The following is a 22,024-nucleotide window of genomic DNA, read 5'->3' on the forward strand; positions in this document are numbered from 1 at the left end:
GATACTACACGGAGATGACAACTTGTCCCCCTTCCGATCACTGTTATGTGTAGTGTCAATTCATCTTCTACATCCTGCCAGATAAAACCCCTTGCAATGTGTACTATTGGTAGCATGGATAATAACCAGCCTGTACTTTATTTCTTGCCACATTCTCTCTGGATTGTATCATGAATGCTGGCGTGTGGGATATAGTGGCAGATTAAGGAGATCATTGGCCTGGGGCTATTCACACAACTTGCCCCCATCAGCACCACCACCACACAGAATATTCTCAGGTAAACCATTGAAAAGGTTTTTGTCACTCTGTAATAGTACCTTCTGTGAGCCCCAACAACCCCTCTGTTCCCCACTATGCACCAATCCCAATTAGTAACAGTGTCCCCTGCCGTGGCCCAATTAATAATTGTAATCTCATCTGTTGTCTGTGGTAAAGGTATTTTGTGAGTTAGTCCTGCTGCTAAAACTGCAGTTGGTGGAAGATGAAGGGTTAAATTAATTATTGCGTTTGCACTGTCTGATGACATGTCTGTGCCAGATTGTGTCATTGCTGGACAGTGCGAATGAGATAACCCTCTCATCTATGTGCAGTCAGGGTTTAAAGAGTACAGATTACAATAGAGGTGATGTATACGTCCATGGGCCACCATGGAGTCTCGGACCAGGCAGTTACCCTAATCTTTCCTATTATAATCTGCCATTGCTCGGATTGCATTCACTGAAGTCATGAATACATTGTCCTTCATGACACAAATCCAGTGGAGTAAGATCTGGTAAATGGGGTGGCCACCACATTGGTCCACTACGTCCAATACAGTAATCTGGGAAGCTGTAATTGATGGAACTCTAAACATCCAATGAGGGCTACTTGGAGATACAGTAACTGTTCCAACATGTCCGGACCACCTGAAAAAAAAGCACACCAATAATTCCGCTGCTTCATTACCCAACACCAATCATTCACTTTGGGCTATCTAAGACATGTTCTCTGTAGACATGGGGATTTTTAGTTCCCCATATCTGCGCATTATACTAATTGTCATATCCTGACAGATGAAATGTGACCTCCTCTGAGAAAAGATGATTCCAAGAAAGTGACTGTCTATGTTGATATGATCAAGCATTTTGGTAGCAAACTCCTGTCTATGTGGCTAGTCATCTGGCTTCAATTGTTGGACAATTTGTTCTTTTATAAGGATACATACGAAGCCGCTTATGCAGCACTCAGTGCACTATCATTGGCGGTACGTTGAATCATCTTGATGTTTGGCAAATTGATTTCCCAAGACTTCTCTGAAACCCCGCTCGAATATCTTCCATGTTTTCATTGAAAACACTTCAAAGAGCTCCCCCAGACTGTTTTAGAACACTTCCAGTCACGAGAAACTTCTGGAACCACACCTTAATTGTTTTTCCATCAGGTGTATCTCCTCTATACTCTCATCGGTAGTTTCCTCGCACAGAATTTATTGATTTTGTTTGGACATAGCACGCTACTATTTGTGCACGCTGCTGTGGAGTTACCATTTTATTTTTTGCAACCATGGTGCTGCGTATTGAGTGAGAACGCCAAAATGAGACAAAATCCATGAGACCAAAAACTATCTAGCGTAAAGCTATCCTTATTGCCCATAGCAACAAAACACAGCAAAGCTGCCTATATTGGTTTATAGGTAGCAAACGTTTTGCTATTAAGGTACATTTAGATGGAACGATTATCATTCCAAAAATCATTCAAACAAACGAAAGTGAAGGATAATTGTTCAGTTTAAACACAAGCCAACGATCGTGTGCTTCTTGTTCGTAGTTCAGGTTCAGCCGTATTAAAAATCATTATCGGCCCTTTGGCTTCTTGTTGGACTTGAATATTTCTCGTTCAGTGTTTTACATAGGAATGTGAAACACTGAACGATAATTAACGAGGAGTTCAGGACTACTAATGATGATCCATCTAACATAATAGGCTGAACTGGATGAACATATGTCTTTTTTTGGCCTTACATACTATGATACTGTCTAAACAGGCTGCCCAAGAGCGAATGACGTCACCAGCCCATTTGCTGGGGCAAACAAGAATCTCTTTAGGTGTAAAAGGAGCATTTGACAGATTTGATAAACGAGGCCCAAAATTCCTTGAGTTTTTCTTTCCTCTAGTGCTAATTACAGTCCATCATTCATCATAATTTTATCATACTGATTGAAATGTGGAAGGTTTGAATGGAACACCCTACACAAGTTCTCCATGATGATAGAGCACCTGACAAGAGTTAGGATAGGGAATTTAGAGAAATCACCACTACCCATCTACCTATATTCGCTTATAGATATCTGAGAGTTGAGTTATATATTACATTTATTACATTTATTACATAATTGGCACCACAACTTAAAAAAAGTTCCTTCAGCAAAAAAATTTCCTTTAGGGTGTGTGCATTTTTATTTTTTTCTGGAATCTAGAATGTCTTCTATTCTTTTGAAAGTGATCATTATGCAATCATTACGTGGCTTAATTTGATACTGGGAAAGATATCTATTTCGAAGGTCTATTCATTCTATTAGGCTAGGGTAAGACTATTTGTAGCATGACTGATTGTAGCTGCCACTTAGTAGTTAAAATCAATCTACAACATCGTATGCAACTCAGTGTAGTCCTTTGAACTCCACCTGTAACACAATAGCTTAAATCAATCAGTAGAGCCACAAAAAGTCTTCATGCAGTCCTAGCCTAAGGCCAGGTATTCTCAACGGGGTTACCTCAAACCAGGGGTGGGACAAGCTCTGTTGGTGCCCAAGGCAGTGGTTTTACCATCAACCCTGCCACCTTCGAACTCTGAAGTTAGAATCATAGAACAGTAGTGTTGGAGAAGACCACCAGGGTCATCGGGTTCAAACCCTGCTCCATACAGGATCACTAAATCACCCTAGACGGATGTCTGTCCAGCCTCTGTTTGGCACCGTCATTCTCCTGGCGTTTGTTGTCATGGATGATGTCACCAGATATGACGTCACACCAGTGATGCAGCGGTCAGATGATATCCGGTGATTTCACAACAAATGCTGGAAGATCGTCAGGGCTGTAGCGTTGGATCGCAGAGGCTTAGGAGAGATGAGTACAACTTATTTTGCTATTTTATGACCAATGGACTTGTAATGGTAATGTTGTGTGGTAACCGGACAACCCCTTTTAACCTTTTACAGGCCAAATTTTTTTAACAAAACTGGTAAAATTTGGGCCACTAGAGAAAAATTGAAAAGCAATGATTATTGACATATAAAAGGCTGTTCTGCTATTTGCTACTAATGCAAACACCCACAATACCTAATGCTAATATCTAGTGACCGGCAACTATCGGAGCCAAGCAGGGGTTTGCTATGTGTTGTGTGAAATGCTGCTGTGTCATGAGTGATTTGGAGTGAGAATGTCCTCACCAACAGGAATATTAAGCAATTGGGAATTCACTCAGTGATTATGTGACAGTGGGTAGTAAAATATGGTAGATCTATTTTCTTCTGTCTACATATGAAGCAAGCAATGGGAACTGATCTGCTATGAGGATGAGTAGTCAGAATGGAGTCTGCTCAATGCATCTGTCTGGACATCTGCAAATGAAAATATGTTATGCCAGCCATAAACATAAGAGAGTCATTAACTGTAATGTGTTCGGCCAACAGCTAAAACCCCAATAGATATCCATGAATGTTTATTTTAGAAGGGAGATAAGCCACTTTGAGACACCCCCCCCCACACACACACACCCTTCCCGACACCTCACATCTCCCAGGGGGACAATGTATTTTGCGTTTAAAAATGTAATATTTTCAGTTATACTGTCTCAGCTTGGGACACCGTTTGGCAGCCCTGATATACATTAGATTGCTGACTGATCCCTCAGAAATTGACAAGTCCAAACAATATTTATTTATGTGTGAGGACCAAAAAACTGGTATCACGGCACTACTGTCCAATAAAAGATGATCTGACGTAACATTCAAATTTTCCCTTTTTATTAAATAAATTAAAAACCAGCATAAGCTACGCATTTAGGGGTGAACTCCTTCATCAGTCATGCTGCGTAGAGGGAGAACCAGGGCTGGGAGTACATAAGTAGGTGCTCCCAGCCCCGATTCATCCCATGTATCTTGTTATTTGTACAGCACCAACTTATTCTGCAACTTTCAGGCAATTTGTTTATTACCCACCACCAAGCTGGGTACTCATTTAAGGATGGATAAAAAGCTGAGTCAACCTTGAGCCGGCTACCATGCAGGGATTGAACTTGCAACCTTCGGGTCATGAGTGAGAGCTTAGGACTGCATTTCTGTTGCCTTTCTGTTGCACTCTGTAACACACAGGGCTTATCTCTTATGCTGTTCATCTATGGTCAGTTTTAATCCGTAAAATGTGGTCCAAATCCTAATTTACCCTAATATTAGTATCAATGCAAGCCTCACATTTTATTTATAGACCTCTCTTGCGAAAATTGTTCATACATATTAATTAGATGTGTTTAACAGTTTATCACTCCCTTTATAGTGCTATAACTTATTCTTGTGTTCTCAAGGCTACTCTGCTCATTCTGTATTTCATGTATGTATTATACAACAATCCTCTATCATATGGTCCACCCCCATTAAGATGGCATTTTAGTTGTTATGGTCATGTCCCTCATGTTCTTTACCCAAATATAATCTGTATGCAAAGGGATGCAGTGTTGTTTGGGAATGTATTATCTTCATTAGGCCCAATTCAAACAAGTGTATTTGCGCGCAATACACAGAGAACAGAACCCATTGATTTCAATAGAGTTGTTCACATGCACGTATTTTCGCAGTGCATTTAGGCCACAAAAGAAGCAACATACTTTATTTTCATGCGCTTTAGCGCACCCAAAGTCCCCGTAGATGTCAATGGGGATGCCCAAAATGCACGCACAGAAGATTCATGAAACACGGCGTAATTGCGCTGGTAATAGGACACATCTGGAACTCATTAGCCATTTCAATTGCTGCAAATTTTTTGGTCACTTGCAAATGATCATTCCTCAAGGATGCAAAAAGTACAGTAAAATACGCTGATGTGTATGCAAAGAAAGCATCACTCATTGCACAAATATGCTTACTCTTGTGTGAAGGGGCCTCAGGCCGGTTTCCCATCACCTCCAGTTTGAGGTTCCGTCGCAGAACTGGCTCAAAATGTCAGAAGAAAAACAGCTGCATGCAGAGCTTTTTCTTCCTTCCAAAAGCCGGGCAGGTGGGTGGAAAGCGGGCAGACTCCATTATCGTCAGTGGGGTCCATTCGGCGCTGTTCGCTTCTGTCCTGAGACGGACCCACAAGGCTGCGGGGATTCCCCCTTTCCTGCTCCCCGAAAGGAGCATGAGATGGGAACCCCAGCACAGATGTGAAACCACCATAAGTCTCCGACATTAGCGCCCCCAGCAAACCTGCTGTTTTATGTAGTGTTGGTGACTCCAGAGTCTTGTATGTGCAGCACAAAGGACTCCTTACATAGAATATGTATTAACTACAAAATGACATTACTACTAAGTTATCTGCCAAGGAAATGTGAAGGTGTTTCCCATCGCACATTTGTAGGATGTGGTAGAAAAATGGCAGCTTGTACCCGGTAAGTGACATCATTTTTCTTTAATATGCCCAATGCCAGAGGAAGGATAGAAACTTGTGCAGTTATTGATTTGCCTTCTTTTACATCGCATTTATTCTTAAATATTTGGAAGTTGTTTCAAATGAGCCCAAAAGCCATCCTTCTCATCGCTGCTGAATGGCTCGATGATTAACAGCCATTGGCACATGCAATTCGTGTTAGGCCGCATGCACACAAGCGTATTTGCACTGCGGGATCCTGAGTGGGCGTCCGCCTCTGGATCCCGCAGCAAATACTGCCCATAACATGCTATGTAAAATCCCTTTTTCCTACCCACAAGTGGAAATAAACTGGGATTAAGGTGTGAGCCTCGCATGGACGGCATCCATTGATGTCACTGGAAGCCATTTGTCCCACGGCCCTTCCGTTGTGAGTCATGGCCTAGTGACGGTGCGTCACACTCTGTACTGCGCCTGCACACGAAGCCATCAGCCAGGTACACAGGGGTCACCGCTAGGGTACAGGGTTGGGTTCCGCTGCGAGACGTATTTGGTTCACTATCACTTATGCTTCCTAACTGGACAGATTAATATCCCTAAAGTTAAAGGGAACCTGTCACCAGCTTCATGCTGGTATTCTTATGGCCCCTGTGTATGTATTTCTTTATAGTGTATCAGAATAAAGACACTTTAAAGGGGTTTTGTCATTAGAAAAAATAGATCAATACTTACCTATTCCTCCCCCGTCAGTCTTCTTACCACATCTTCTCCTCCCCGATCTTCTTCTGGCTCCTCCAGTCCCCCGGGTCACCTCACCTCCAGCCGGCCAGATCATCTTCTTCCTGTGATGTAGCGTACATTCTCAGCATTCTGCTTCCTGCAGGTCAGTGTACTACTGTCACTAGTGATGTAGTGTTCACCACCCAGCAGGTAATGCCAGCCTATTGCCGGGACTGTGCATGCGTCCTGTCTCCCTGCGAGTGCATGCTCAGTCTCGGTAATGGCCCAGCATTTGCGCCAGCATTCCCTGCTAGGCAGTGAAGCTACGTTACTAGTAACGTAGCATACATTAATCTGTAGGACAGAGACTGCAGAGGATGTACGTAACGTTACAGAAAGAAGACAATCCGGCCGGCTAGAGGTGAGGTGACCCGGGGAGGAATAGGTAAGTATTGATTTTTATTTTCTAATGACAAAACCCCTTTAAAGCCTGAATCAGGAACTGAGCTCTGCCTGCAGCATATTGATTGACAGTACTCTCCCTATACACAGGCATAGGGAGGAACTGTCAATCAACATACTGTAGGTGGGGACAGGCCAACGTGGCACGCCTTTTTGACTCAGAGCTTCAATCTGAGTCAAACATTAAAGTATCTTTATTCTGAAGCGCTGTAGCATTTCAGAGCAACACATACATGGGGGCAATGGGCATATCAATCATGGGTTCTTGCTTCCTGTGGTTCAGGCTGCATTAACCCTATGATAGATTCCCTTTAGGTAACTTGTTATACTATGATGCTTAAAGAGTAACTGCACTTTCCCACTGGAGCGCTTGTGCTCCATTGACTATTTTCAGTTCCTTCCAGTAGCTGAAGACAGTCCCATATAGTCCCATATTGTGCTTATATAGCGCTATAGCTGCTGGAAGGAGCCAAAAATGGGTGACAGACCATGAGCGCTGCCACGTGAAAGTGCAGGTACTCTTTAAGGGCTCACAAACGTATGACTGCGAGTGTACATGTCGGGCTCTGTTTTAGAGTGGGAATGCGTAGGAAAACGCCACTCATATGCAATGTATTGCGTATGGACAGCGGTTCATACGCAGCGTGTACAAAAGTATAAGGCTCATGCTGCATGCAGTGTCTACACACACATGTGCATGGATCAATGGAAGTCCATTGACTACATCACTGCGTATCACATGTCCGTGCAACACACCCATAATACACAAGCCCTTAGATTCTTAATTTTTCAGATTAGAATGCAATATATACATATACAAATAAATATGTGATATGCAATTGTTGAAAAGAACATAAATAAATAGTTGTGGCACTCAGAATGCAGAAAGGTAGAATACAATGATTCTGTGCATTCTGAAAGCTACAATTGGACACATCTAAAAGGGTTAATGTGCAATTATCATTGTGTGCAAAACATTGTTATCTGTTGGAAAATCAGTTTTTCCCAGTGTACTAGACAGTTCCTTTAAATTTCCTATGTCCTATTATTTCCCTTCTCATAGCAAAATGAGGCCCTGTGATGAGCAGGTAGCTAAATAGGATTGTTTTAGGGTTGACAATTTCCTGTTTTAAGAGAAATGTCGCCAACTGCAACAGAATAGTATATGTCCCAATTGTTTATTCCTCTGGGTGGAATGTAGTACTTAACCAGGTCTAAGCAAATTCCCACAGTGTCCTTCAACCATCCCTGTACAAAAGCTGCTTCCTGTGTATATAATGTTTTGTGCATTTTCTTACAATTTGCAATCATTTGTAAGACTTGTATAAAGAGTTGGACATTGATTTGAAGGAATGCTGCCATCCTGTAGGTGGCGCTGCAAAGGTATTGTTCCATCTCACTTATTTGCATATTACCCAGAGGAGCATGCATGGCCTAACTCACCTTCTAGGTGCTCTCCTTAAGGAGGAACAATACCCCTCCTGACTTACAGCGACAGTTACACATGAGACGTTATATGGGTGACTGACTTTCCTACTATTGTAGCAGCAGTCTTTTTTATTAGTACCCCCCCCCCCAGCTTCCTCATTGTGACTACTTAAATGCACTGCTGCTTTGATGTGTAAAGACCTCATTGATAATGTTTTTTTGGTTTTCATTGATGCGCTATTAGAAACAAATCTCTGCTGGGTTTTTATTTGATGTGGTAAATACATCATTAAAGACTACTAGATGATCCGGCTCATGCAACTTTGGAGTTACAATCAATTTAATGTGTTTTATATAGTTCCCTCAGACAAAAAGTCCAAGAGTGATGGAGAAGAAATAATGTCTAGAGCAAAACAATCCACTGCATGTCCTCCAAGCCAGTAAAACCGAGTTACAATCAAGATCTGATATTAGATTTTTTATTGACTATTTCCTTTCTATATCTGATGGTTTTTATGTTCTATTTTACTTTATTATCTACGATTTTTATGTTGACTTTTGCGTTTTAACTTCTAACTTTAATATCTTCTAATTTTAACAGCTAACATTTTAACCCTTTCCAATCCAATTTGTATCCTGGTTTTCCTAGGGGGGCTTACTCTTTTTCTGCCGTTATACAACGGTGCTATCTGCTGGCTAAAGCCAGTACTGCATGAGGTGACGCATTGGATAGGCTCCAACAGCAGAGAGGCTGGCAATATACAGTAAGAGTACCCCGACGAACGTCTTCCAACATCAGAGCTGTATAGCTTTAAATCCTAATGTCTTTTGACGTCAGACGGTAGATTGGAAAGGGTTAATGTATGTTTTTACTTCTAGATCCAATAATTTTTTATTTTTTTTTAAATCCTATTTTTACTTCTAAAATCAAAGACAGCAGCCATATAATTACTGATAGAGGCCTCGTTCACACGGGTTATGGACTTTTTGTCCGTCCGCATCGTGGCCAAAAAATACATATACGTGAGGAGGCCGCGACCAATTTGCGGCTAAATCTCATGTTTTCTTGCCCATTCACATGGCTGGGTGAGGTGTATAGACGCCGTACCCAGAATTCCTTCAGCCGGCATAAATACTTCTAAAGCTTATTCACACTGGCAAAGGGAGGGAGCTAGAGGGCTGGCGCTGCTAAACCATGTCAGCTTGCTCTATTGAGCCATTATAAATATTTATGCCGGCCGAGGGAATTCCAGGCTCTTGTTCATGCATTTTTTGGGGAATCCCTCCAGGCTAGCTGTTGGGGAATCCCTCCAGCCTTGCTGAAATGAAGCACCGCGGCAAGGAAGAGGGTTCCCCAGGGCTTCCTTTCATTGCTTTCTCTCCTCTAAGAGCAGCAGCACTTTTTTAAAGCAACACGCAACTCCCAATTGTGTGAATTGGTAATTTAACCGCTATTTAAGCTCAGGACTTGATAGCGGAAAATCGTTCATTTATGCAATTTTTAGCACAGTTAGCCGTGATTTTTTTTTGTGTGGCTAACTTATGCGTGATTATGACACTCAGTAAATATTAAGCTAGGGCTACATGTAGATTTTTTTATCTCTCACTCCAAAAAAAATTGTTATGAAATCACTGTCCAAAAGAAATCACTGTAATCAAGTAACAGAGTACAAATTTCTCTTTTGATCCGCTATATTCTGGGATTTCTAATCAATTTTAAACTCCATGAAAACAAAAAAAGGAATACTCACTGGTCTCGGTCCTGCGGCAGTCTGCCATGTCCTCAGCGTTGACATAGCCCTCTCTTTCTGGTGACGGGGCTTTGAATACCGCGCCTCCAGCAAGCGAGTGCTGTGATTAGATCACAAGCGCTGTGGCTGAGCAATGGCGCTCGTGATCCAATCACAGTGCTTGATTGCTTGAGGCGGGGTATTCAAAGCCATGTCACCAAAAATAAAGTGCTGTGTCAAAGCTGAGGACTCAGCAGCCTGCCGCAGTGCTGGAGACAAGCACCAGGGACTCAGACGCTGCGGGCTAGGTGTGTACAAGACACTCCCGAAAATAAGACGCTGTGCCTCGTTGGGGGCAAAAATTAATATAAGACAGTGTCTTATTTTCAGGGAAGGGGGTAGTAGCTGCTTTTTTCCTCTATAGAGTGCTATGAAAGTAGTTTGGAAATCTCTTTAAGATCTCTCGATATTAATAGGGTATATAGTAGGACAAAAGGAAAGAATGGGCGCTTCATATTTTAAGCATATTTATATGTTATTACATTTTTAATCAACCAATAGCACATTGCGAACTTTATACTTTCTTGTAGCGCCATTGTGTCTAAATGTAATTATGTGTATCCATGTTATTTGGTTTTTACAAACCTGATGAAGGATTCAGTCAAAAAGTTTTTGTTTTTAAGTAGAAACAGAAAGTAAAGCAAGTTTATTACAAACCCCGGAGAGTTTATGACTTTACTGTAACAGCAGCGAAAAATTTCTCTCTTCAACTTGCAAATCACTCACTGGGTTGGTTTCACACACAGGGCTTTGCTTAAAAAAGGCTGGGTTCACACAGGGCAGATTTGCCGCGGAATTTCCCTCCGGAATTTCGCTGTGGCAAGTCCGCCTGCGGCCGCTAATCCCGGGGTTGGCCATGCATGTGGACGAGATTTGTCAAAAATTTCGTCCATATGGGGCGGCAAATCCTTTGCAGCAAAGCCGGCGCTGCGGCACGGATTCCAGAAACAGCATGTCAATTCTTTTTTTGTTTTTGTTGTTGTTGTTGCGGCCTCGCTCCTCTCTATGGGAGAGCCGGCCGCAACGGAAAAGCATGCGGTGAAGCCGCTCCAAAACCAGGTTTTGAAGCTGCGCTTATCCCGCGGAAATCTCGCGTTTTTTCGCTGTGGCAAAACCGCAAGATTTCCTTGGTGAAACAGTCCCGTGGGAACCCAGCATTAAACACACTAAGGCTTATTTACTAATACTGTCTAAGGCAGACAACAGCGATATCGCCACAAGAAAATCGCAGTGATATTGTAGCTTTGACCCTGCGATTTTGGTGTGATATTGATTTATTTCTTCACAGCGATATCTTGATTTTGTCGCATGACTTTGTAGTGCTCTTTGGCCTTGATTTTCGTGGGGGGGGGGGGGGGGGGGGGAGCGTTTCATTAGGCTTGAGAAATGGCTTAGTATGGCCCCAAAGCGCACTGCCCAGTTACCCTTCTACTTTTAAAACAATTTTTCTTTTTTTGTATATTGTTATGTTGTATACTTGAGTACTTTTAACCCTTGATTGTATATTATTGTACTGGAATAAATGACTGGAAAAAACTTCTAAATTCTCCAAGCAATCTTGTATTGGCTAACCTGGACCGCGGGAGATTTGGTGGCATCCATGTCCTCCCTGTGAAGTCAGTTCTTCTACTTTATCAAAACTTCAGACACTTAAGTAGCACAGGAAACATTTTTTACCCTCTCACTGTGTAGAAGCTTTAAAGGGAAACTTTAGTTCCATTAAAAATGTGGAGTTTTTCTGAGAAGCGCTGGGAAACCAGCCTAATACATATTTGCTGTATATAGAAAAGCTCACATCACATTTTCACGTCATCCTAGGACTGAAATAGAGTGCCAGCCTAGTATTTTGAGGTACATTGGCACATTCATGCAAAGGGAAGAGAGGAGCGCTGCACCTGCCCTCACTATGCCTGGCTCCCAGTCATGGAGGAAACAGTATCCCGCACTATCCAGAGGTGCAAAGACTGTTTAGTTCAATCTGTTTATCAGCAGGTGCTCAGAGACAGGAAAATCTAATTTAACATATTAAATCCTGGTTAAGATCAGGGAAACGGAACATTTCATGAACTGGTGAGACTAATTAGACTTACAAGAAGCATGAACCTGAATAGGCGCCAACATGAGTGCAGAACTGTATATTGTTCTTCTTCTAGTCTGCTGTTCATTCTTCTTCCAGATGTGTTAACATAATTTTGGTCACGTCAGTATAAATGAGCCGTGCTCTATTAATGTTTCCGTTAATGAAACCTAAATATATTTCTCTTCCATTCCCTGCAGAAACTGAAATCTCAGCTGCCAAGACTTCGAGAAGTAAGAGACACGAGTGTTAAATGCCTGTGTCCGCCTGGTAAGAACCTGCATCTTCTCATACGATGATTATGTGCTTCTAATTAATAAAGTATATAACTCATGTATAGCCTTCATGTATATATGCATAAAGAGATTCTCCATCAATATAATCATAGCGGGTAAATACGTGAGCTGTACACATGCTGTAACCTTCTATAAAGTTAAAAGAATTGTCTAGTTGCCCCAAGTCTTGTCCAGGTTTTAGGCTGCCCATACATTTTAGATAGCTGTCAGCTGAACACTCATTCATCTGACCACTATCTCATCCGTAACCTCTCTTCACATGCACACTTGGCCAAGTGTGCGTGTATTGTGAATGTATGAAGAAGAGAAAGCCGATGTCAGACACCTTCTGGCAGCGACTTATCTCAAGAGAACAAAAGGATCTGGCAGATGAAATCCAACTGATCTTCCCTGATATTTGCCTTCAAGGGAGTTGGAAGGCCCTTATCCATATTAGTTCATTGGCTAGACTTGCCAAAATCGATCTAGTGCTAATGTGTATGGCCATCCTTAGGTCCACCTAGTTCATTGTGTGCCTTTTCCACTTATCCTAATGGACACTTTCAGTCCATGAAGGCATAAAACTGTGCTTATGTGATTTTCATATGACCTATTAGGCTCATTTGGGTTGAAACCTTGCAGGTGGTGGAATAAGAAGCAGTTTTTTTTTTCACTGGGAAGTGCAGCCTCCACTTTCTTCATTCCTGCTGTGATATTGGTCAGTCTCTTTTGGAGTGGTGCACCAATAGCTATAGCTATTTGTTGTTTTCATTTTTGCCTGTTGAATGCAATAGAGGGGGGTCTCCCTCTCGTGGATATTGTCCACCCATATTGTATATGAGATGCACAGTTCTATATTGCAATTGCCTCATGCAATACTACATTTTCCCTGTACTTGAGGCAGCAGGAGAAATGAGCAGCCAATGGCTAATTTCCCTGGCTGAATCAGCAGTGTGTTGGGGGTCCCAGGAACAGGACTAGCACCTTTCACATTAACCTTTTCCAATCCACTGTCTTGTCGTCTTCCTACATTCTGATTGAAGCTTGTACAGCTCAAATGTCAGAAGACGTCCAACAGGGTATTCTTATTGTCTATTGCCAGCCACTCCATTGTCTCTCTGATGCATACTCACTGGCTTTAGCCAGCAGATGGCACTGTTGTATAACAGCAAAAAGAGAAAGCCTTTTATGAAACCCTGAATTCAAAATTGGATTGGAAAGGGTTAAAGTGAATGTCTGTAATGATACAAATGTAATAGTTTCATTTTGTGACGTATGGTATAACTAAAGCAACAATTTGGTTAGTTTTTTAGTTAGTTTTCTAATATGCACTTTCTTAAAATTTACCAGGACTTCTGGCAGGTTTGGGTGGTTCTCTACGCTCTCATCCTGGGCATTAGCCACTGGGGGTTTGGACCATGGGGTCTTACCTCCACTGCAGAGATTGATGATGGGTGCCACAACAATAGTAATCCACTAGAGTTAGCGATCACAGTCTCTAAGTGTCCTGTTGGGCACTCATTTCCTTTCCCCGCTTTGTCTGCACATGGTCAGGCACAGTATTAGTGGTCAGGCTTTGAGGTACTGGAAGCTTCTGCACCTTTTCTGGTAACTGTGTAGTCTCCATAAGACTGAACACATCCACAGCCCAGGACTCTCACCCTCAACTGCCCAGCCCTCAGGAGCAGCTCCCTGATGTGTCTTAACTCTGTTGCTTCCTCTACCTGGCTGAGTCACACAACATGGTGCAGCTGCCCTTCCACTTCTGTTACATCGGCGATCCCACCAGGATTTAAAGTGGCAACACACCAATTTTACATACTGATGTCACAATCTGAACTGGTATAAAACGATATACACTGCATTTGGAAAGTCTTCAGACAGTTTCACTTTTTTTACTTTTTGTTATGTTGTGGCAAATGGAGCAAAATACAGAGATATTCTTAATGAAAACTTGAGCCAGAGCACAAAGACCTTCAGACCGGGCAGAAGGTTCACCTTCCAACAAGACAATGACCCTAAGCACACAGCAAAGACAATACAGAAGTGGCTTAGGGACAACTCTGTGAATGGTGTGCAAACCTTGTGGCATCCTACCCAAGAAGACTGGAGGCTGTAATCATTGGCAAAAGTGCTTTAAATAAGCGCTGAGTGCAGGGTGTGAATACTTATGTCAATGCAAAAAGTTAGTTTTTCATTTTAAAAAATGTACAAAGATTTCAAAGATTCTATTCTCTTTTGCCATTATGGGGTATTGAGTATTATGCTACATGCCATTATGGGGTATTGACTTTTTACATGCATTGCAGGTTATTCTGATTCATTTTCATACCAAGAGTCTTGAAAGACAGTTAATAGCTGTTTTAAAGTAACTTACAGTGTTCCTAACGTAACATTTTAATATGTGTATCCACTTAGTGCTGCACCTAATCTGTGCTGCTCTGAGCAAAATCAGTTTCCTTATACCTCTGGCAGTTGACACTATAATTCCTTTTTACTTTCTGACACTAGGGTTCCTTTTTACTTTCCAATCCAACTTTACATTCCTTACAAGTTAAGAAGAGTCTTAAAGGGGTTCTGTCACTTACCTACTCCTCCCCAGGCAACCTTCTTATCAGATCTTCACCTCACCGATCTACTCCTGGCTCCTGCAGTTCTCCGGGTCACGTCACCTCCAGATGGCCGGATCCTCTTCTTCCTGTGACGAAGCGTACATTGCCGGCATTCTGCTTCCAGCAGGTCAATATACCCGGTCACTATTGGCGTAGCGTTCACCGCCTAGCAGAGAATGCCAAATCCTCAACAGCCTGCTTTAGCACAACTGTGCATGTGCCATGTCTCACCACTAGTGTTTTATATACTATATGAGACACTAGTGGCGATATATCATGAATGTGCACTAAGGCAGGCTGCAGAGAATTCAGAATCCCCTGCTACGTCACTCATAGCGTTCACTGGCCTGCAGGAAGTGAACTGCAGACAATGGACGCTCTAAAACAGGAAGAAGAGGTTCCAGCTGACTGGAGGTGAGGTGACCCGAGGGATTGGAGGAGCCAGGAGAAGATCGGGGAGGTGAAGATGCAGTAAGAAGACTGCCTGAGGAGGGATAGGTAAGTATTTATCTTTTTTCTAATGACAAAACCCCTTTAAATAAGTGTCATACCTTTAAACTAGATCTTTTTTAATATGTTTAAGTATAAAATGTAACCCCTTCAATTCCCAAGCACTGAAAGCAGGCAAAGGCACGGGTGAATGCAGGACATTGGTATCTTACATATAGTTGGGCTCTATGGACATTATACATCCAGTGATCTATATGGATATACCAGTAATTAATAGGAAATTATAGTACCAGTGTTTCTGGTGGCACAATGCGCCACACAACTCTGGTACATGCACGTCACACACACAGCTCTGCTACATGCAAGTCACACACAGCACTGCTACATACATTGTTCATCCCATACAACAGGGATCAGAAGCAGCACAGCACGGAGATGAAGGACCTGTGATGACGTCACCATCATGCTCCGCCCCCTGATCACATGATGGTGATGCTAATCCCGAGTGAATGACTTACATGCTCCACCCCTAATAACATGACAGTGACGTCATCGAAGGTCCTGTATCGTTGTGCAGATTACGAACGGACTACAAACCCCCTGCGGCCTCAGTTGCTATGGAATACTAATGAACACCTAGCCGGACAGCAGCCATGTGTGTACAGGACTTGTGATGATGTCACTGTTATGTGATCATGGGTGGACTATTTAACCTTCTCACTGGGGACAAAGGACTTTTGATGATGTCACCATCATGTGATCAGGGGCGAGCATGTAAGTCACTTACAAACCCACTCACTACTCACTCACAAACAGACGGACAGGTCGTTGTTAGTATTTTCATCCCACCTCCAAATAAACTGCATGGGATGAAGATTCAGTAAGTCAATGGTGTCGACCACCGGCCACAGTCCCTAAGAACAGATTCTATAATATGTATATTGTTAGAGGAGTATCTGATTTTAGCTTTACAACTGACCCTTAACTGTTCATACAACTACAGGAACACAATTTTATGCTCAGCTTATTCCCCCTACAACTTTGGAGTGTTGAGCCTTTAAATCTTAAGGTTATATTTCTAGTAAAACAGTTTTTCTTAATGCAGTTTGTGTTTGTGGCTAAACTTTGACAGGAGTAAAACCTTAGTGGTAATCGGGGTCATTTCTGCAGTGACCCGACCTCTCTGGCTTAATATTCAGCAAAACCAGGTTCTTTACAAAGCACTCGGATGTAATGATATTTACGTGTGGTTCGGTGCAGCAGTCTGACCTCTTGTGTCGGCCGGGTTACTTCTTACCATCGCCGCCATTGTCTGAGGTTTTGTCTTTTGTTATTTCATGATTCATGATTAGATTACACAAGGTCTTATCATATGAAATCATAACCTTTAACCCTTTCCAATCCAATTTTGGATTCAGGGTTTCCTAAAATGCGGGTTTTATTTTGCTATTATACAACGGTGCCATCTGCTGGCTAAAGCCAGTGTGTGTGCGCCAGAGGCTCCAACAGCGGAGTGGCTGGCAATAGATGGTAAGAATACCCTGTCGGATGTCTTCTGACATTGGAGCTGTAGAAGCTTCAATCAGAATGTAGGAAGACATCAGACAGTGGATTGGAAAGAGTTAATTTTTTTGGCAATGATGCGGGAAGAGCAAAATTAAGAAAAAAAAACATACTGTGCGTGTCCGATGGCGAGCCGTGCGGACCATCCACAGCACAGAAGAAAAGACAAAATGACAGGTATGTGCGGACGCCGGCCGGGTACAGGGTCAGATTCTGCTGCAGGCATGTGGAATTCCACCCGTTCATGTACACGCGGCCTTAGAACGGCCTCACATGAGCACAGCATATAGAACGCATTGGCTTCAATGGGTTCCTTTATGCGTTTTTCCACACATTTTGAGCGCAGGAAAAAAAACGCACCATGCTCTAATTTCGCGTGCAATTGTGCACCAAAAGCCCCCATGTGCACAAAATCGTGCACAGAATTGCGTGATTTTGTGGGGCTAAACGATAGCACCTGGGCCTACTAGGTCAGCTGATCCGCCTACTGATTCAGCTGACCCGCTTACCAAGTCAGCTGACCCACCTACTAAGTAGGCTGGCCCGCCTACTCAAACATGGCACTGCTAGGACTGCGCTGATGTGAGCGGTTCCAGCAGTGCAGTAAAGTACAGTAAAATATGCCAATCCGGGCACAATAGCCTACGATCGTGTGCTCTGCATAGTGCACATATGCCTCACGATAGTGAGCATATATGTGCTTACGCCCGTGTGAGGCCACCCTAAATGTAGATTTTGACATGGCATTGCTGGCAGAAAACTGCCTTTTTTAATTTTGCATCAAAATCTGTACGCTAGACATGCAGATTTTTCCACATGGCTGAATATTCCACAGCTCATTACCTTTGTCCCGTGTGAAAGCCCACAAAGGGCTCATTCACATGGGCAGAAGTGCATTTACGTGTGCGTTATCGCTTTTTTGCAGCTTGACTTTGCATATGTTTTTGCCTTTTTTTCTGCACACAGGAACTGGATAGTTGTGCGCGCAAAAAAAATTAAGCGTTAGTATGCTCCCAATGATTTTAATGGGCTATTAAGTTACGTTAATTACATATGGACTATTTTTGTGCATCGCTGGCACCGTGTTGGGCTAATTAGCCATTTAAATTAGGGCAGGGGAGTTCCATTCAGTATTTGCACAGGCATGAGCGCAAAATACACTTGTTCACTGTGCCAAAAAATAGCATAGGAGGCGAAGGTATTGCTTAACGCAATCGTACGTTGAAGCCATAATATGCGCAAAAATAGAGCATGCTGCATTTTTTGTGTGAACGAAATGCACACATGTGAACCAATCCATTGAAATCAATCAGCGTATAAATCAGGGCTTATATGCTGCACAAATATGCCTGTGTGAATCAAGCCTAAGGGCTCCAGAAGATGAATCAATGTGCATTCACTTGGACCTAGGGGTATATAGGATACATATTTTTTTTCTCAAACTTCACTATATACAAAATATTAAAGGGGTTGTTAAGGCTACCCACACATGCGAAATGCATATGGGTAATAATAACCAGATCATACTCGCTTTACTAATCTAATACTCTAATAATAATCTAATCTAATACTCCTCTAATGCGAGTATTTCTGTGATCTTCTGGCAGTCGTTGCTTACAAGACCAATGCAAAAAGGTGTCGAACTTAAAGGGCTTTTCCCAGAATCCAGTGTCTGTTTTTATCATAACCATATGTAGGCTACATCATTAAGGACCAGGGTGTTTTAGTCCTAAAGGGATTTATGTAAGGGGCAGTTTTACTTTTCTATTTTTTTTTCTTCAGCTATCAAAATTGTCTTTGCTGCGGTTTTTTTTCTGTAACATATAGGACTATTATTTATATATATTTTTTCATTTTATTTATTTATTTTTGTATAGGGGCAAACAGCTAAGAAAAAAAGATTTTTTTTTAAATTTATAGTTGTTTATTTTTAAAATGAGTATATTTACACTAACATAAAGTACAAGAATGGGTTCCTCATTTTGTTTCGGATGTTTTGATATATGATTTGTATGGTCTCAGATTACAGGGTGCATATGGAGACAGTTTAGGTTGGCATTTGTGGTGGGTCACTTTCTTCTTTATATATAAACAATTTTTATTATTTTATTCTGTAATTATTTTTTACTTTTTTTTGTAAATATTTCTCTTAAAATCTATGCCCCATCACGTCATATAAGACTTCTGCGGCTCACATTGTCTTTTTTCTTATTTCACACTTTTCCACTGTAGCTGGGGCATCCATAGGAGCCCCAATTACAAGGGAAAATATCCCCCTCTAGTGACAGAAGTCACTAACAGAGCTGATCTGGATTTAGTAGGACCCTGCAGCTCTGCCGTGGCAGGGGGCACCCAACGGTCTATTTACGACATAGCACTCATTCAGTGCTCTGTAGCTGACAAGAGAGATGGAAGAAGCGTTTAGAAACCATTTCTGCCTTCTTCTCGGGGACCTTGGCTGTGACTACATTGCAGGAGCAGGAGCTTTAATCCCAAACCATATTTCTGCCACGGTGCTTGGTCCTTAAGGGGTTAAACAAATCTGTGTATAATTTTGGAAAAATACTTACTTTTGCACAGTTTGTCTCTATTGTTTCTCGTACTTTTGGGATCTCTGTTGAAAATGTGGGCAGGCTGGGTGTACTTCTTCAGTGCAGTAGGATTATATATAATATTTTTGTACTAGACTAAATGAGTTTTTAAAAGAAGAGACTCCTTTTGAATCGTTAGGCCAATGAGCTCCATGCATCAGTGTTATGGCTGCTACAGCACATGTACAAGTGCCCGATATTACCCATAGAACCATACAGGGAGCCAAGAGAAAGCGCAAGCATGACCACCTCTTCCAAGTGTCACCCTTGGATGTTACCATTGGAAATTGATTTCCAAAACAAAATTGCAAATAGGCCACCAGTAAGTGAATATGTTGGGGCCATTTTCAAAAATAGAAATAAATGATAAACTACAATAGTAAGATGATACATCGACAGGATGTCAGTGGGAAATTCCATTTAACATGCAATAGTAGCAGTCAGGGGCGTAAGTAAAGGCTCAGGGGCCTTAATGCAAAAGGTGAGCTGGGGCCCCCCTCTATCTGTATCTGTACCCGTACCCATACCTAAACCATGCTGCACAGAGACATAACTTGAAGCTTCTGGGCCCCAATGTAAAACCTGTAACAGGGCCCCCAACTATAATGCTTTATTCAAAGTACTGGGCTCCCTATATGGAGAAGAGAGGCCTTATGGGCCCCTAAAGCTCCTGGGCCCAGGTGCAACCGCATCCCCTGCACTCTCTATAGTTACGCCCCTGGTAGCAGTCAATCACGGACTGCAACATTGATGTCAGAATGGACAGTACCTTGCCTCTGTGGTCGGTGATTGACTGCCATGGCCACATGTCATGTGCTTACAGGTTGACACAGTGGGGTACTATGAAACCATTGGCCTGGGAGTGGTGGCACATCTAAAATGTCAGTATGTGAGATTATAGTAACATAGTATGTAAGACTAAAAAAAGACCCTAATCCACCCAGTTCCACCTATTACTTCCCAATGTTGATCCAGAGGAAGGCAAAACATCCAATGAGGTAGAAGCCAATTTTCCTATTTAAGGAAAAAAAAATTCCTTCCTGACTCCAATTTGTTATTTTTACACATATTTAATTAAAATGCTGTTCACTAAGCTTTTCATTATAGTAGGATCCGGATGTCTCCTGGCAAACCTGTGCCAAAAAGCCAGATATATTTGGTCTTTACAGTCCACGGGGGAGATTTTCTGTGCACCATTGATGATACATAGTAGTTACTGCTTTCTAATTCTGGTTTTCTATTAAACCTATAGACAGTTGGAAGTGTTATAGATGACGCTACAACCGTACGTCATCACTATTTGATGAATATTTGCCTCCACATATTATATTTTCTACTGGGTAAATATAGACCCGTATTTGCCCAGTAGAAAAGAATGCAAATACGCAAAAAAATAGGACATGCTGCGTTTTTAAAAAACGGACATGAAAAATATGGCCATGTGAGTAGATACATAAATTTACATTAGCTCCGCATTATGGTTCGCAAATCCTATACCAAATATGGACTAAAATACTTTGTCTGTAAGTGGCCTTTGAGTATAATAGTTTTCTTATTTTGAACAATTATAGTTAATTCATTTTCCATAGAATCAGTAAAATGAAAGTGCAAAAAAGCTATTTTCTATTTATCACAATAATGTACAGTATAACTGTGCCGTATGCTATCCCACTGGGTTCGGATATAGCCTGCACTGTGGAATATAGAAGTTGTTGGTAAAATATTCATAGTTAATAATAAGTTATATCCACGGGCAATCAGGATATGGATTTCACTTTCTGAGTACGAGGGAAAATGCATAATAAGCAAAAAGTCTAAATAAATATGACAAAAAGAAAAATGAGATGTGAATGTGCAGAATAACGGCTCCCCGCATTACATTATTTACTTTACTTCCATGTCCAAACTGATTTTATTCCATTTTTCTAGATGTAAAGAAAACCTACAAACCCATGCATATAAGAACTAGATGAATGCCCTTGATCCAGTTCCTATAGTGTCCGCAGTAACCACATATTGTTAATTTTAGTCGCTTGCATTGACAGTCGGTGACGGTCACCTGTTGTGTGGTTGAGGAGCACAGTCACTCAAATAGACCAACAAATATGCTACAGCGAGTGTAAGAAGGTATTGACTCCGTACCCCTGACTTCATGCATGAAGTTTTATTAAACAATGACAGCTGCTGGGATTATGCCTATGGCCACATCAAGCTCTTTCGTTGGGCACATTTGAGAAGCGTTGCACACAGATGACGCTCATACTTCTGCCTATAAGGAATCACTGCTGGTAAATGAGTGGTTTGGACATTAGGATGCATTTGTCTATGGATGGTTTTCATTTTCTGCATGACTATGATATTAGATCATTACACCATAGACAGTATATGGGTTATATCTGGGCAGCTCACATCATACAAACCATAAGGGTAGAGTATGGAGTATTCTGAATAACT

General features: G+C 41.9%; 1 protein-coding gene across 1 annotated transcript in view; it reads left to right on the plus strand.

The window, feature by feature from the left end:
* The window catches only part of COL13A1 (collagen type XIII alpha 1 chain), a 265,902-nt gene that overhangs the window by 22,690 nt on the left and 221,188 nt on the right, over positions 1 to 22,024 (plus strand). The window contains exon 2 of the mRNA XM_066601620.1: positions 12,280 to 12,349. Coding sequence (XP_066457717.1) covers positions 12,280 to 12,349 — 70 coding nt within the window. The remainder of the gene's footprint in view (positions 1 to 12,279; positions 12,350 to 22,024) is intronic.

The sequence above is a fragment of the Eleutherodactylus coqui genome, chromosome 4, assembly GCF_035609145.1.
Source record: "Eleutherodactylus coqui strain aEleCoq1 chromosome 4, aEleCoq1.hap1, whole genome shotgun sequence".
Taxonomy (NCBI): Eukaryota; Metazoa; Chordata; class Amphibia; order Anura; family Eleutherodactylidae; genus Eleutherodactylus; species Eleutherodactylus coqui.